Source organism: Myxocyprinus asiaticus, chromosome 34, assembly GCF_019703515.2.
Source record: "Myxocyprinus asiaticus isolate MX2 ecotype Aquarium Trade chromosome 34, UBuf_Myxa_2, whole genome shotgun sequence".
NCBI classification, from domain to species: domain Eukaryota; kingdom Metazoa; phylum Chordata; class Actinopteri; order Cypriniformes; family Catostomidae; genus Myxocyprinus; species Myxocyprinus asiaticus.
Genome location: NC_059377.1, coordinates 31,048,043 through 31,062,990, shown reverse-complemented (window position 1 = coordinate 31,062,990; position 14,948 = coordinate 31,048,043). Strand labels below are relative to the sequence as shown.

The 14,948-nt window shown below is 36.9% G+C and overlaps 1 protein-coding gene across 1 annotated transcript in view; it reads right to left on the bottom strand.

Annotated features, from left to right (window-relative positions):
* Positions 1 to 14,379, bottom strand: part of LOC127425063 (copine-4) — a 46,515-nt gene extending 32,136 nt beyond the window's left edge. The window contains exons 1-7 of the mRNA XM_051670692.1: positions 14,331 to 14,379; positions 10,800 to 10,990; positions 7,743 to 7,922; positions 5,410 to 5,481; positions 5,242 to 5,316; positions 3,899 to 3,982; positions 1,500 to 1,589 (exon numbers count right to left, since the gene is read on the bottom strand). Of these exons, the coding sequence (XP_051526652.1) occupies positions 1,500 to 1,589; positions 3,899 to 3,982; positions 5,242 to 5,316; positions 5,410 to 5,481; positions 7,743 to 7,922; positions 10,800 to 10,970 (672 nt within the window). The 5' untranslated portion in view covers positions 10,971 to 10,990; positions 14,331 to 14,379. The remainder of the gene's footprint in view (positions 1 to 1,499; positions 1,590 to 3,898; positions 3,983 to 5,241; positions 5,317 to 5,409; positions 5,482 to 7,742; positions 7,923 to 10,799; positions 10,991 to 14,330) is intronic.
* Between the last annotated feature and the right edge of the window lie 569 nt (positions 14,380 to 14,948).

The window sequence follows — 14,948 nt, the reverse complement described above, 5'->3', positions numbered from 1 at the left end:
CTCTCTGATGCTGTGCTCGAGAGCTCATCAGCTTCGTGGGCTCCGAACAAGAGGTCAAACTCACCATAAGATGAGCCGGCGGACTCATCCGGAAGCCCAATCGGGGCAGACGAGCATGCTGGGGAATGGGAGGTCCGTGGGGGGATACCCGGCGGAGGTGGTCCCATTGGGGTCCCCAAATCGCCCCCAGTGCTAGCCGCACTGGTCTCATACCCGTAGGTAGAAGGACTGAGGCGGGGAGCTGCTGGGGTGGCTTGCTTTCTTACAAAAGCAAGCCGCAACCGCAACGTTGCCATGGTCATGTTCTTGCAATGAGAACATGATCCATCCACGAATGCTGTCTCCGCATGGGTCGCTCCAGACACGAAAGACAGCGATCGTGACCATCAAAAGTTGAGAGGTAACGACTGCAACCAGGAATAACACACAATCGGAAAGGCATCTTTAAAAAGATGCGTCTTTAAAAAGACGTTCCGTGTGTGCCGATCTTTTAGAGAAATATACTCTTTTAGAAAAATATACTCTCTTTTTTCTGCCGAAGCGCCCAGGGGCGTCCTCTGCAGTGCACCAGTGCAGAGGAGGGAGAAGCCGCTGAAATGCGCTGTCAGATCCAGCAGAGGTGAATGAACAGTCAGCTCAGTAAACATCGACCATTCAGCTCCGAAGAGAAAATCTGAATGAGTGGTTGCATAACAGCTCCTTTTATACACGTATGTCCGGGGGAGTGGTATGCAAATACCACTCGCCAATTTTCATTGGCCTTTTATCACAGACCAGAGGGCCTTTTATCAAAGACCAGAGGTGTCTCGGGCTCCCAAGAGTGACCCCTAGTGTCACTACATCGACACAACGTCGAGTGAGTGACAGATAGGGAACATCAATTACTGCCCTTGGTTCCACCATGTCTGCCCATCTCAGCTAACTGTCAGGGCCCTCCACACAGCCAGGCTTCATTTACCCACTCAGTAATTAGCTCACTATGAGAGATGTCAGCTGCAATGGTGAGGCAGAATGGAAAGGACTAGCTTTACATAAATCTGCCAAGATGATTCTGATCTGATGTGACCAAAATTGTCACACTGAAACTAGAATAAAGTGCAAGAAAAAACCTATCCTGAAATAAAATCCTTGTATGGGATGTGTTGATACTGCTTCAGTAGTATATCAATGAGATGATCCACTGGTTTATAACATGTTATAAACATCTTGAAGAGCATGTCTAATCATCACCTGTATGCTATGGTTAGATTATTGATTTATAATAAATTAATAGTGGATCCAGTCAAAATAATTTTTTTTCCAAAAGTCAAAATTGGCATGTATACCTATAACATTTAAAGGGATAGTTCACTCAAAAAAAAAAATGATCATAACAACTATTCCTTTAAAACCTGTGACGCTAAATCAAATCAGGATTGTAGCTTGATTTTAGTTCCAGGGCATTATTGAGATTATTGCAAGATGTCATCATGCAAAAGGAAAAGTAAATTTTGTCATACCCTTAGTTCTCGCTCTTGGTCTCCACTGCAGAGTGTGTTTAAAGAAACTTTGAATGATTTCCAGACAGGATTAAGGTTGTTCATTATAGTCTGCAAAACAGAAAAAGTCAGTTAATACACAATCATTATATTTACAGAATATGTATATACAGTGCTGGGCAGATTACATCTGAATTGTAATCTGGTACTGATTACAAATTACATGACTAAAATTGTATTCAGGAAAAGAATCTCTTGGATTATATTTTTAAAGTAATTTAATATGATTGCTTTTGGATTACTTTTGGATTACTTCTGACTTAATTATTGTTTATATGATGTTACGTGCATTTGACTAGGATTGTACCATTTTGACATTATGTTGCTTAAATGTAAAGTAAAAAAGAAACATTTAAATTAAAGGTGCAGTACGTAAGATTCAGAAACCCTTGTTATTAATGACACCTGTGGCCGTTAAGTGAACTGCAGCCAGCTACTTGTTGCTCGTGTTCGCTCACATACTCCATAGGGACACGAGCGAGCATCGACCAAAACAATAATGTAACGTACAAAGAGGCTGAACGTGATTCACTGGCATCATGCTGACAGATGAGGTAGCATAATTAAAATTACACAGTTATGATGTTTTAATACAAACTTTGAGACTGCATATTATATTTGACTCTCCAGTGCTGGAACAGGGCTAAAACAAAGTGTGGATATAGGTCTGACTATGCGAGACTGTAGTTTGAAGTAATCACTTTTCTTTGCATGATTCATTGACTGCATTTATACGATAGCCTATGTTAGTGTTCCCGCTTAGCCAGATGGGATTCAGTAGCTAATTTTTTAATTTTTTGTATTTTTTAATTTTTTTTTTTTGTGTAGGAGTCAGTGTTGTGCTGGGAGCTGGACGTTTGCTGGATTCCATCTCTAAGATGACATTACCTAGAGTTGCAGACTGTCTGTTGACGCTGTTGAATAACGGAAGAGAAGCTACTGTCTGAGGTAAGGCTCTCTGGAGCACGCATAAACGTCACATCCTTTGGATTTTCCCGGCAAAAGCAACCCGCTCCCTTTGCATGAAAATCTGTCTACAGGCTTTAATAGGTAACCTAGGAAGTCTGGGAAGGGCTCATTTTTTAAGTTGCGTTACAAGCTGTTCACACATTGGCAAAAAAAAAGGCGAATATTACATGAAAAATGCTACATATTGCACCTTTAAGTAATGGGTCAGAATATGAGAATTGATCGAATATGATTGATTTTGTTTGTGTTTGTTTTCTTGTCTGTTTCTGAGTGAAATAAAAATGGTACTTAAAATGTTCTTACTACGGCAATTTTGGCATTACAAGCGGCATCACTTCTGTTAACGTATGGTAACAGATCAGAGCAGTTATATTTGTGTTGTCGCAAAAGCACATTCATGTACATTTTTAAAGCTGCGTACAAAAGCAATTGGCAAAACAAAAAACTTTATAGCACAAATGCAATCAGTTATGAATTTATGTGTGGATTACCACACCATCTTCAGTGTAATTATCGCTAGCGGCTCATATCAGGTCTGTAAGTGCAATTCCACCCCTGCCAGATTGGATTAATTGTGTTAGCTGGGAGGCCAGCCAACAAATTATTACAGCAGTCCAGTCTTGAAATGACCAGAGCTTGGACCAGGAGTTGTGCAGCATATTCAGACAGAAAAGGTTTAATTTTCCTGATGCTATAAGCGCGAATCCGCAAGATTGGGCAGTTGATGAGATGTGGGCGGTAAAATTAAGCTGGTCATCTACCACCACTCCCAGGTTCCGAGCTGTTCTGGTTGGTGTTAGTGTAGTTGAACCAAGATGAATAGTGAGGTTGCGGTCAACAGATGGTTTGGCTGGGATCACAAGGAGTTCTGTCTTGGCAAGTTTGAGCTAAAGGTAGCGTTCCTTCATCCAGGCCAAAATGTCCAAGAGGCAGACAGAGATACGAGCTGAGACAGAAGGATCATCAGGTTGGAACGACAGGCAGAGCTGCATATCATCTGCATAGCAGTGATAGGAAAAGCCATGTGCCTCAATGATTGGTCCGAGTGATACATCGAGAAAAGGAGGGGTCCAAGTACTGATCCTTGAGGAACACCAGTGGTCAGCAGGTGTGACTTGGACACTTCTCCTCTCCAGGAGACCTTGAAAGATCTGCCAATGAGGTATGACTCAAACCATCCAAGTGCAGTTCCTGTATACCCAGGTCAGAGAGGGTGGACAGGAGGATCTTGTGGTTCACTGTGTCGAAAGCAGCCAACAAGTCAAGGATGATGAGGATGGATTACAAGTACTTGATTTTTGTAATCTTATTAGATGATCCAGATGTAATCCATTACTACTCAGCACTGTTCATAATGTATGTTTTTATGTTGTTGCATGTGTGTATCGCACCTCTGTTCTGTGCACCAGTGATTCTGTGCCATCGTCATTCACTCTGAAGATTTCCAGAAATGGATCTGACTTGCTAAAAAAATCCTAAAGAAAAACAACAACTTTAAAATTTCTCAAATTCATTCTCATTAATAAGATACATATAACATTCACAATAGGGAAAAGAAGAGAAAGACAAAGATAGAGAGCTCTTTAATGAATTTTTTATTCATTCATGCATCAATCCTAGGCTCATCTTTTGTAGTAATGAATGGCCTGTCTTTACTCCCATTAAGAAACAGAATGGGATTTCACCTGAATGCACATTCTTATAATATTGTTTTTCTAAATGGTCCTTTGTGAATTTAGACTCAAAGCTTTGTTCATTTTGATGATGGTATATTAAAAAGAAGAACATATTTTGTTGCCGCATTTAAAGTAGTAAATGATCCATTGCTTTAGCTTTGAGGTCATCTATATGCTAGTGTACTACTAAAAGTTGACAAAATTATCTTTTAGCAGACATTTTCATTTTAAATATCTCTTTCTTCCATGAAAAGGGACCAAAAATATTGCACTCACAACATTTTTGTCCAATAAAATCCTGTCTAGAATGAGAATGTCCCTCCCCCTCATACCACCTACTTCTGACTAGCAATAGCAAATTCCAAATCATTGCTCATAGCTGAGAGCCTGTGACGTTAACAAAAGGCTATTTTTTCTCCCAATTTGGAATGCCCAATTCCCAATGTGCTTTTAAGTCCTTGTGGTTGTGTAGTGATTTGCCTCAGTCTGGGTGGTGGAGGACAAATCCCAGTTGCCTCCACATCTGAGACTGTCAACCTGTGCATCTTATCATGTGGCTTGTTAAGCATGTTGCCATGGAGACATAGCACGTGTGGAGGCTTCACGCCACCCACCACAGCAACCACGCTCAACTCACCATGCACCCCACCGAGAACGAACCACATTATGGTGACCACGAGGAGTTTACCTCATGTGACTCTACCCACCCTAGCAACCGGGCCAATTTGGTTGCTTAGGAGACCTGGCTGGAGTCACTCAGCACACCCTGGGATTTGAACTAGCGAGCTAGTGAACTCCAGGGGTGATAGCCAGTGTATTTTACTACTGAGCTACCCAGGCCCCTAACAAAAGGCTATTTAAAAAAGGACAAACCCTTTGGTGTGTCCCGCCCCAGCTTCCCATTTCAAGGAAGTGCAATCTCAAACTATACCAGATTTTATGTCTCACTGTCAAATAGCAGCATTAAAAGGAAGTTTGTCTGTGTTGCCAACGTTACCAAATGTTTGTCTCTATTTTATTAAAAAAGTGCCTTCAGTGCAATTACTAAGATGTCACACCTTGTCATCCAGTTTCTTGGCACTGAAGGCTAACTCCACATAGTCATCATTCCCAGACAGCTCTTCCGCTGTGACCTGTGATTTTTAAAGAGGTCATCGCTCAGGTTATAACAATATAGAGTGACTTTTGTGTGTGAATTAATTCAGGGGTAAGAAGTCTATTCTTACTGTAATAGATGATTTTCCGGATGTGTTTCCTTGCTTCAGTAAAGCTTTGGAGAGTTTTCTCTGTGACACAATCTTTAAAGGAAGAGAAAAGACCATGAAGCAAACAATGACATGCAAACAAACTGTAAACCCTGACAAATAGAATGTACTCAAAGAATCATTCAAGTAGAGAAGAATCAATTAAGTAAATTCATTGCCTCAAACTAATATTGTATATCTATCAAAGCTTGTGTAATCAAGGTGAGGTTTTCATAATGAGTGAACTTATCAATATAATTACAGTCAACTAGTTACAAGTATACTTAACTCAAATTTGCAATTATATTATATTTGCAACTATATAATTATAGTCTTGCTTTCTCTTAATAATTTTAATTGAATTGGCTAACCCTATATGCAATGAAAGCTACTTCTTGTAGCATTACTTGAAATGCAAGTTCACATGCAATGTACACCAATGGGAACATTAATCACCATGGTGACTTCAAATGAAACAACAAATTGTAACAAACAATATCACCAACACTAAATAAAGCTATACTGAATAGAGCACAATTGCTTTTTAATTACTACTTTCCACATGTCACCATGCTTTATTTATTTACTACCCAGTGAGCAGAACCAGTCAGATTCAATCAGAATGTGTTCTCAACTTGGACATGTTTGGCTAATTAACCAGCAAGAAGCACTGGAAACATGAGGGGACCCTCTCCATGTGGAATGAAACCGTATTTATTAGGTTACTGATATGCCTGGGGTCTTCATCTCTTGTGAGTGGTCATGATTTTACACATATGTTTCAAAATTACAATTAATTTCTTAAGGAGTACAGCTTTTTTAATGAGGAAAAAAAAAATTACTGAGTGCACCTTTTAAGTGAACTGGTTAAAATAAACAGATTCACAGATTCACTTATATGTCACGTTGGAAAGTCTGATTCATTTTAGTGAATCGGTTTGTTCGAATGATTCATGTAAATTAATCAGTTCAGCAAACTCATTATCTGATGATAAATAATTAGTTAATTGCTGCTGTTTATCACTTTGTAATCAGAAAGATGAGATTTTTGTTGTTTTTGTGCCAGATAAATACTGTTCTGATTGCAGAATTAAGTAATAAAAGAAGTATCATCTGATGATTATATTGTTCAAATGCTTTTCTTCCTTAAATAGCTGCAATTTCACTACTGTTTAGTATCTTGTAGTGTAGATAACTAGTTTTTTTTGAAAACCAAAATTACGTGTTTTGTTACACGTTTGGGTGCAGTTTCCCAGTCAAATGTCCAGTAGGGACCACCAAAAGGGAGTGAAATTATGTTGTAATCAGACAAGGTTTTTAGTGTGAATATTAAATGGATGTTTTAATGAGTAAAATGTACCTCCCTAACCTAAAACTTTAACCTAAACCTAACCAGTAGTGTCCTCAAAGATAAATGAGAGGTGAACATAACAGACATCCTTAACCAACACCTAAACCTCACCGATAGTGTTCAAAAAGATAAATGAGAGGTGAACAAAACAGATATCTTTACCCTTAACCATACAATAAGTGTTTATAAAGTCATAACCAGCTATAGTACCTGTGATTTGTGTGAACGTGAATAAAATTTTATAGCTCCTCTAGTGTTAATTTCACCAGGAAACTGTGGCAAAACATATAAGTGGCATGTAAAACTCAGTTTGCAAAAATATAGTTATAGTAACATTTATTCTATAAGACTAGGTTGTTTTTTTTAAAAAAGTTTAGCTTGGCCGTAGCTAGTTTAGCTACTTTAAGTTATGAGTATCTTGGAGCTTAGAAAGCTACAATTTCGTAGTAGCTTCCCCAACACTGCCTTGTTGAGTTTGTTCAACTCAAAAATATAATTAGCCAACATCTGTATTTTCAAACCACATCATATACACTACAACAATAGGTAGTGAAAACTACTAGTGAAAATGTAAGTAATTATAACTGCATTGTTTTAAGTCCATACTAGCACATCAGGGTGTACAGTGGAAAAACGTCTCTTACAAATCCCTTTTTTTAAAGTCTGGCTCCATTATGTTCTTGAACTCTTCCTCAAATTCTTTTTACCCTCTTATGTTCATTTAACTATATATCGTTGATTGTAATCTTGTTTTATTATAGAATAGATTTAAAGAATTTTGAGTAGGCCTAATAGTCCTTTTGCCCACCGGGCACTTCACTGCTCTCTCGAGCCCCTTTTGAATACACACAATGCCTCTCATGCACTCATCCACTCTCTTACGTACTCATTCCATACACATACTTTCATCTACCCCACTGCGCTTCTGCTAAATGTGCACTCTGCTGCTTTTCTTTACAATCACCTGTCCGAGCGTGCACTCCATTGCACCCAGGAAGTCAGCCTCTTTAAGTCCATTATGGTTGCTGCTGATGTCATGCAGCTCAAAACGGAGCCGTTGCACTTCCTCAAAATAGTAGTCCACAGTGAAGACTTTGGAGAAGACAGGACTGATGCTGCTGCGTATCACCTCTGTCCGGTCCACCTGCAAACAGTCAGAACATGACAAATGTTAAAGTTCTGGTGTCGATTTTGATTGTATTCACCACATTCAGGTAAGGCAGCTTTAAAGCTCTTTCCAAATTTCCCCGTCTGAGAGCAACACAGTCCTATTCCAATCCAATACCTCAATCCAATGCATATCATGAATCGATTCAGTTTACAGTTATTGTATTTAAAGTGCACATTTTTTTTGCTACAACTGGCAGATTATTACTGGCATTATGCCAATAAAAACCTCTTAAAATTACATAGCCTCGCTCATATTCATCCCAAAATTAAAAGAAAGTATAAAAAAAATTATGTTTTGCATAAAAACATTGAAGCTTTCATCCAGGACCATTTGAAAGATGCATTGTGACATTATTTTTACAGTAAAAAAAAAAGTTATACATTATTATAAGCATACTGTATATTAAAGTCAGTGCAGCAAATAGTACAATTATGTGTAAATACTTTAAAATGAAAACAATACATATTTTTTGCATTACAGCAATTCGAATATGAGAATAAAACGCATTTTTGCATTCCGGTGAAAATGCGCTTAATTGTCATGAAAATAGTATGGAAACAATGACAAATGCAAACAATAGTCCTAAAATTGGTCCTAAAATTTTCATGTGCAATATATATAATATATATATATATATATATATATATATATATATATATATATATATATATATATATATATATGTATATGGCTTTGAAGTTAAATATGACCAGGACATTTTATTGATGGTTTCATGAAATTCACACAAAACCATTACACACAAAACCATTTCACAAAACGCATTACAAACGCATTACAAACACATTACTTTATTTTCCGCTTTAGCGCTTACAGGTGGGATTCAAATGGCACAGCCTCATTAATTATGGATGGTATCCTAAACTATGCCAATTAAAAAATAAAAAAACATATGCCAGAAACAGCTGTTTGAGTCAAAACTGAAACCTTTTCACAGACAACTAGTGAAAACTAACAGGCTACTTCAAATGCTTGAGCTACTGCAGCACTTGAATTACTGCAGCACTGCACCTCCTCACCATCCTCAGTTTTATTAGTGAGGCACAAGACAGCATGACAGTTAGAGTTGTTTTTTTGTTTTGTTTTTTGTATGATCTGATGGAGCTGTTTTAAATTGCTTTCACATCACAGCATAGAGTACAGCCTCAGAGCCCTAACCAGCCCACAACAAAAGGCTGGAAGGTGTAGGGCTCAAAAATAGTGGTCATTTGGTCAAATTTTTTTTTTTTTGGAAATTCTGTTTACAGCAACCATACATGTTGGCTACCATTATTATTCTCCCATAGAAAAACCCTGCGAAGGCATCATTTAAGCCAGAATTCCCTAGAATATACATTCCATTAACAGAATGTATAAATGAGCTATGAGTCTGTTTTGGAATGTTTGTGATTTCAAACTTCAGCTGTCAAAACTCACACACAAGCCCTTTAATCCGCTTTAATATGCTCTCTCTTATTTTTTTCTTTTTTCTTACTGTAAGACCTGAATTTTATATATATTTATATATTCATATAATACCTCATGCATTAAACGTCATTATCCTCCTGAGACCCAACAATTAATTTTTGCATTTGACTTTTGTTATTTAAGTTTCTCTTAGCCCATACATGCCACAGTAGTAAATGTTGTGAATCTTGTTGTGAAATGTTGAGGACACTCTGGGCTTTTCAGAGATGCCAAATGTTTGGGAGTTTGGCCATGACAACTTCCTCTCCTTGCTCTATAGAAATGTATGACATTACAATTCAGCACATGAAATGCATTTTCATAAATTTTAACATGTTTTTATACACCAAACTCGATACTGAATTTAAAAAAATATATATAATTTTTTTTTTTTTTTTTTGCTGTGGTCTCAGGAGGTCATATTAAAATGACATTAAAATAGCTTTTAATATAAAACCATGACATTTTTATAATGACTGAGCAAGCTGCATATGTAAAATAAATCACACTTGAAATATACAGTATCTTAAAAAATGTATATATCAGTATTTTTAAAACTTTTTAGTGGACATGAATGGAATGGAATGATGATTGCGAGATATACCTCAAAAGCCTGTTGTATCACAACTGATACACTCATTTTCAACATGATTTTTCTATACAATAATGACATTTTAAGTAAGCACATTTTGCATCAATTCAATGAATATTAACTTTGAAATATCAGTAACAATATAAACGTTATTTTTAATTTGACTCAAAATCTGCAAAAATGTAACATCAAAAAGACATGTGCATCACAATATGAAGGTAGCCATTTTGGAAATTATATTACAAGGTCTTCTCCTTCCATGGAAAAGCATGGAAACTTTCACCAGGAGGCATTAGACATCTAGTACACTGCATACAAAAGTTTTTTCAGATAAAGTTTTGATCATGTTGATGACATAGAGCAGGGGTGGGGAACCCTGCTCCTGGAGGGCCACTGTCCTGCAGAGTTTAGCTCCAACTCTAATCAAACACACCAAGTAATCCTGGAGACCTTGATTAGTTTGCTCAGGTTTGCTAGATTAGGGTTGGAGCTGAACTCTGCAGGACAGTGGCCCTCCAGAAGCAGGGTTCCTCACCCCTGATGCAGAGGCTTTAGAAAGTCATGTATCAAATATGATACAGGCAGCATTATAGGGTTGAAGTGTTGCTCAAAATTTTTTAATTTGAAACAGGAAGAAAAAAAGAGTCCTATAAGAGGGCCTTGTATAAGCTGTGGGCATCACATATTCAAGTGTGTATAAAACATTTGTTTTCAACGTTGATGGCCGTGAGACCTTGCAGCTCAGTACAATACAACTATACAAGTGATTGAGCCTATTAAAGACTTGAACATACCTCAAACCACTGTCCATGGGACTGCATCTTGAGGACTACACAGGGATCAGGCTTGGACAGAGCATCCCTGTCAGATATTCCTTTGCAGGCCACACGGAGCTCCACTTTTGTTAGACACGGGCTGTTGAAGAGGCCCAATGTGGTGGCGGCTGACTCATAGATGTTACTCATTTTGCTTTCCTGTGTTCAAGCTGCGATGAAAAAGACAATAAGTTTAGTTCAATGTTAGTGCTGTATGATGCTGTTTACAGGTCCATGCCATTTAATTCAAGAGTTTCCATGTTCATTTTATAAACTTAAAGGTCAATTGATGTTTAGTCATGCCATAAAGTTGAAACACAAACACAATTAACCAACTCTAGCAAGAGAACGTTCAGTGAGTACACACACAATGTGAACATGTGCACACTACAAAAAATTTAAAAAAAAATAAAAAAAATAAAAACAATATATATGTATATATACACACTACCGGTCAAAACTTTTGAAACGCTTGACTGAAATGTTTCTCATGATCTTAAAAATGTTTTGATCTGAAGGCATATGCTTAAATCTTTGAAATTAGTTTTTTAGACAAAAATATAATTGTGCCACCATATTAATTTATTTCATTATAAAACTAAAATGTAATAACAAAAAAATAAAAAAAACATTTTTGAAATTGATGACTTGGACCAAATAATAAAGAAAAGCAGCCAATAAGTGCCCAACATAGATGGGAACTCCTTCAATACTGTTTAAAAAGCATCCCAGGGTGATACCTCAAGAAGTTGGTTGAGAAAATGTCAAGAGTGCATTTCTGCAAATTCTATGCAAAGGGTGACTACTTTGAAGATGCTAAAATATAACACAGTTTTGATTTATTTTGGATTTTGTTTAGTCACAACATAATTCCCATAGTTCCATTGATGTTATTCCAGAGTTTTGATGAACTTTACTATTATTCTAAAATGTGAAGAAAAAAATAAATAAATAAATAATAATAATAATAATAATAATAATAAAGAATGAGTGTTTCAAAACTTTTGACCGGTAGTGTGTGTATATATATATATATATATATATATATATATATAAGATAAAGTATTTTGTCTTGTTTTCTAGTAAAAATATATTAATATTCTTAAAACAAGACAAACTTGAGAAGCAAAATGGCAAAATTGAACAACAAATCGACAAAATTTAGTAGGGTAAAACATGGCTAAAGCCCCCTGGGTTGAAAGGCACATTTGATATGATTATCTCCCAAAACACTAACCAGCAACAAAAACTACCACAGTACTTTCCTAAATACCTGTTTGTCACTATACACTGCAGAATATTCCTGATAGTGTGTTATGTCTAAAGTTTGATTTTGAGGTAATTTAATCTATATTTAATCATTTTTAAAATGTTGCAAATTTATGTAGTTAATGAAAATCCCTGAAATTACCACATACATTTTGAGACAAGGATTTGTCATTTTCGGTTTTGTTCAAGGTGATAAAATCAAAAGTTTTACAATAACTGTCCAGTTAGTGAAAATCCCCCTATTGCAGGGGTTAAAGGCCATTAAACACATGGCTTTTTTTCTTGTTTTTTTTTTTTTTTTTAAGCGGGGTGAATAGATTTATTATGAGGAATGTTTTAATGGGCTCACATTGACTGATCCAATCAAAATAGAGATTAATTTGTTTATAGAATACTTCAGATGTTATGAAATGCCAAATGTGATTGAAATTAACAGAAAATTGTTTTACCCTTTTCTCAAGTGGTTATTTTGAATAAGCATTATCTTAATTTGTTTCTCAAAAAAGCATCTTGCTGTCTCAAAAGTATTTGCATTAGTTTACAAATTTTGCCCTCATATCTACACAATATCACTATAACACCCCTGGGGGTCTTTTACCCCATATGTGGGGGCGTTGTACCCCAAGTGTGGAGTAAAAGGCTCCCTCACCACCTTGTTTTAATGAATTTAATGAATCAAAACAACCTTCTGTTATTATTTCTTTTCACACAAATTATGTTGCTCCATCATTAATTACTAAAAATAAATGTATTTTTTCTTCAATGCTTTTAGTTGTACCCTATGTGTGTGTGTGTGTGTGTGTGTGTATATATATATATATATATATATATATATATATATATATATATATATATATATATATATATATAGATAGATAGATAGATAGATAGATAGATATATATAGATATATAAAAGACCAGCATGAAGCAAATTGTACTGGCAAAACATTTTACAGTGTAGTCTCTGGACGAAGGCAGTCATTGAACTAATTTAAATTAATAATATTGCACTTCTGAATGGACAAGTTCTAACACGATAAGTATGTTGATTAAAACAGGAAAAGGAAGACTTGTTAAATCAGAGGAACCGATTACGTTGTCTTCTAATGAATTTGCTGGTCGCTCATGCACCATGTGGAATGAGCTCAGCGCTGTTCCTGTGGGAGAGATTCCCTGCAACATAGAGCGCAGAGCTGACCCGAATAATCAGGCTGCGATCACCACAGTCTCTCTCCCTCTCTGTGTACACTCAATTATTCATGCTCTCTGCTTGTTTTGAGTGCCACACTTTTATTATTATTATAGTTATATGCAGTTACGGTCTACTGAAACACTATAAACACTCCTAACCCTATAGGTGGACATAACTGTTATTCCAGCTGGCAAACCCATGCAGTTTTTACAGTACGCGTATCCCACTTTGACGCGTCATTTTAATGCACCTGCCGGCACCTCAGATTAATTGAGGTGGCTGCGCGTGAATAGTTCTGTGCAGGTGTTCGTGTTGCGCGCATAAAATCTATTGGAATAATCCTGGAAAGCGTGGAGTCTCCTGCAATATGATGAATTAATAAAGCACTCGCTGGACCAGCGTTACGTCGGCCTAGTTTTCCTGCTGTTAATATTTGTGGTATAGAACCTACATGGGGTGTGGACAACAAACGCTATTTCAGTTCAAAAGCCTGTCCACAAGCTCTCACCTTTCTTTTTGTAGTCGGTTTATACTAGGTGACTACGGCTGAATCCAATGCGGCATCGGTCAGTCCAGTAACACCTAAGGCTGACAAAAACTTGTGCGACTTCTTGGAAAAAGTATCCAAGTGCCTCGTTTTTGTGTGGATGAGGAATGAATGAAAACAACCTGTGTAGCCTATAGTCTACAACAAATGAATTGCCATTCAGTGGCAATAGAGATTATACATACCACAATATACCATTAACGGCAAACTATGCGCACAACGGGCGTTGCATGTACCGAAATGGGATAGACAGTAGGTTCCCTATAGTTACACTTTCTACAAAAACAGTCAACAGAATCATACATCTTTTGTCGAAATAAGATGTGAAGAAAGCATTTGCATATTTCGGTCACGTTTTTTTAGATGACCGTTACTCCATCAATGCGTAAAACATCCCCTGAAACCTGACATCACCTGACAGACATCAAGCCATCTGAAAATAGTGTGTCTGTGTACATTCGTGAGAGTTCTGATGTTTTGCGATAAAAGGCAGCACACTTACCCACTCTTAAAGTATGAGAACAAATCCTATGCAATGTCTGAAAAAGTTCTTTAGTGTTCAGATCGTGCTAAGTGCAGTTGGCGCACTGGATTCATTTTCCATCCAAGGACACCGATCCCATTTCCAGATTCTCTACGGAGACGATAAAAACAGCTCCATCGGGTTGTGCGTAAAGGTGATGGATAGTCCGACAGTCTCCTCTCTCAGCATAAGAGAAGGGCAGGCGAGTGCACTTCAGTTAAGTTGATTGTTTAATCCCTATTCTGTGAAAACTAGGGAGCAGGTGCAGGGTGCGAACATAGTCTAACCCTGCACTCTGGCGGTTAGTTTAGTGACTTACAACTGCTATGAAATAAGGTTAGAATCTTTTAAAGATATCAGATCTGTTTTGATGGATAAGATAACAAAACTAAGTATTAAGAATTATTAAGAATTGTTTTACTATAATATTTAGTTCTTTCTTTCTTTCTTTCTTCTACAAATATGGTTGGTTTTCCACCTTTAGGCCTATATATTTATTTATTTAGTTAGTTAGTCATGGGGAGAGGGCTTTAAACAATAAACTAATGGGAGTTGCCAAAGGGCCAGTCAGACTATGTGACCCATATCTTACTCTCT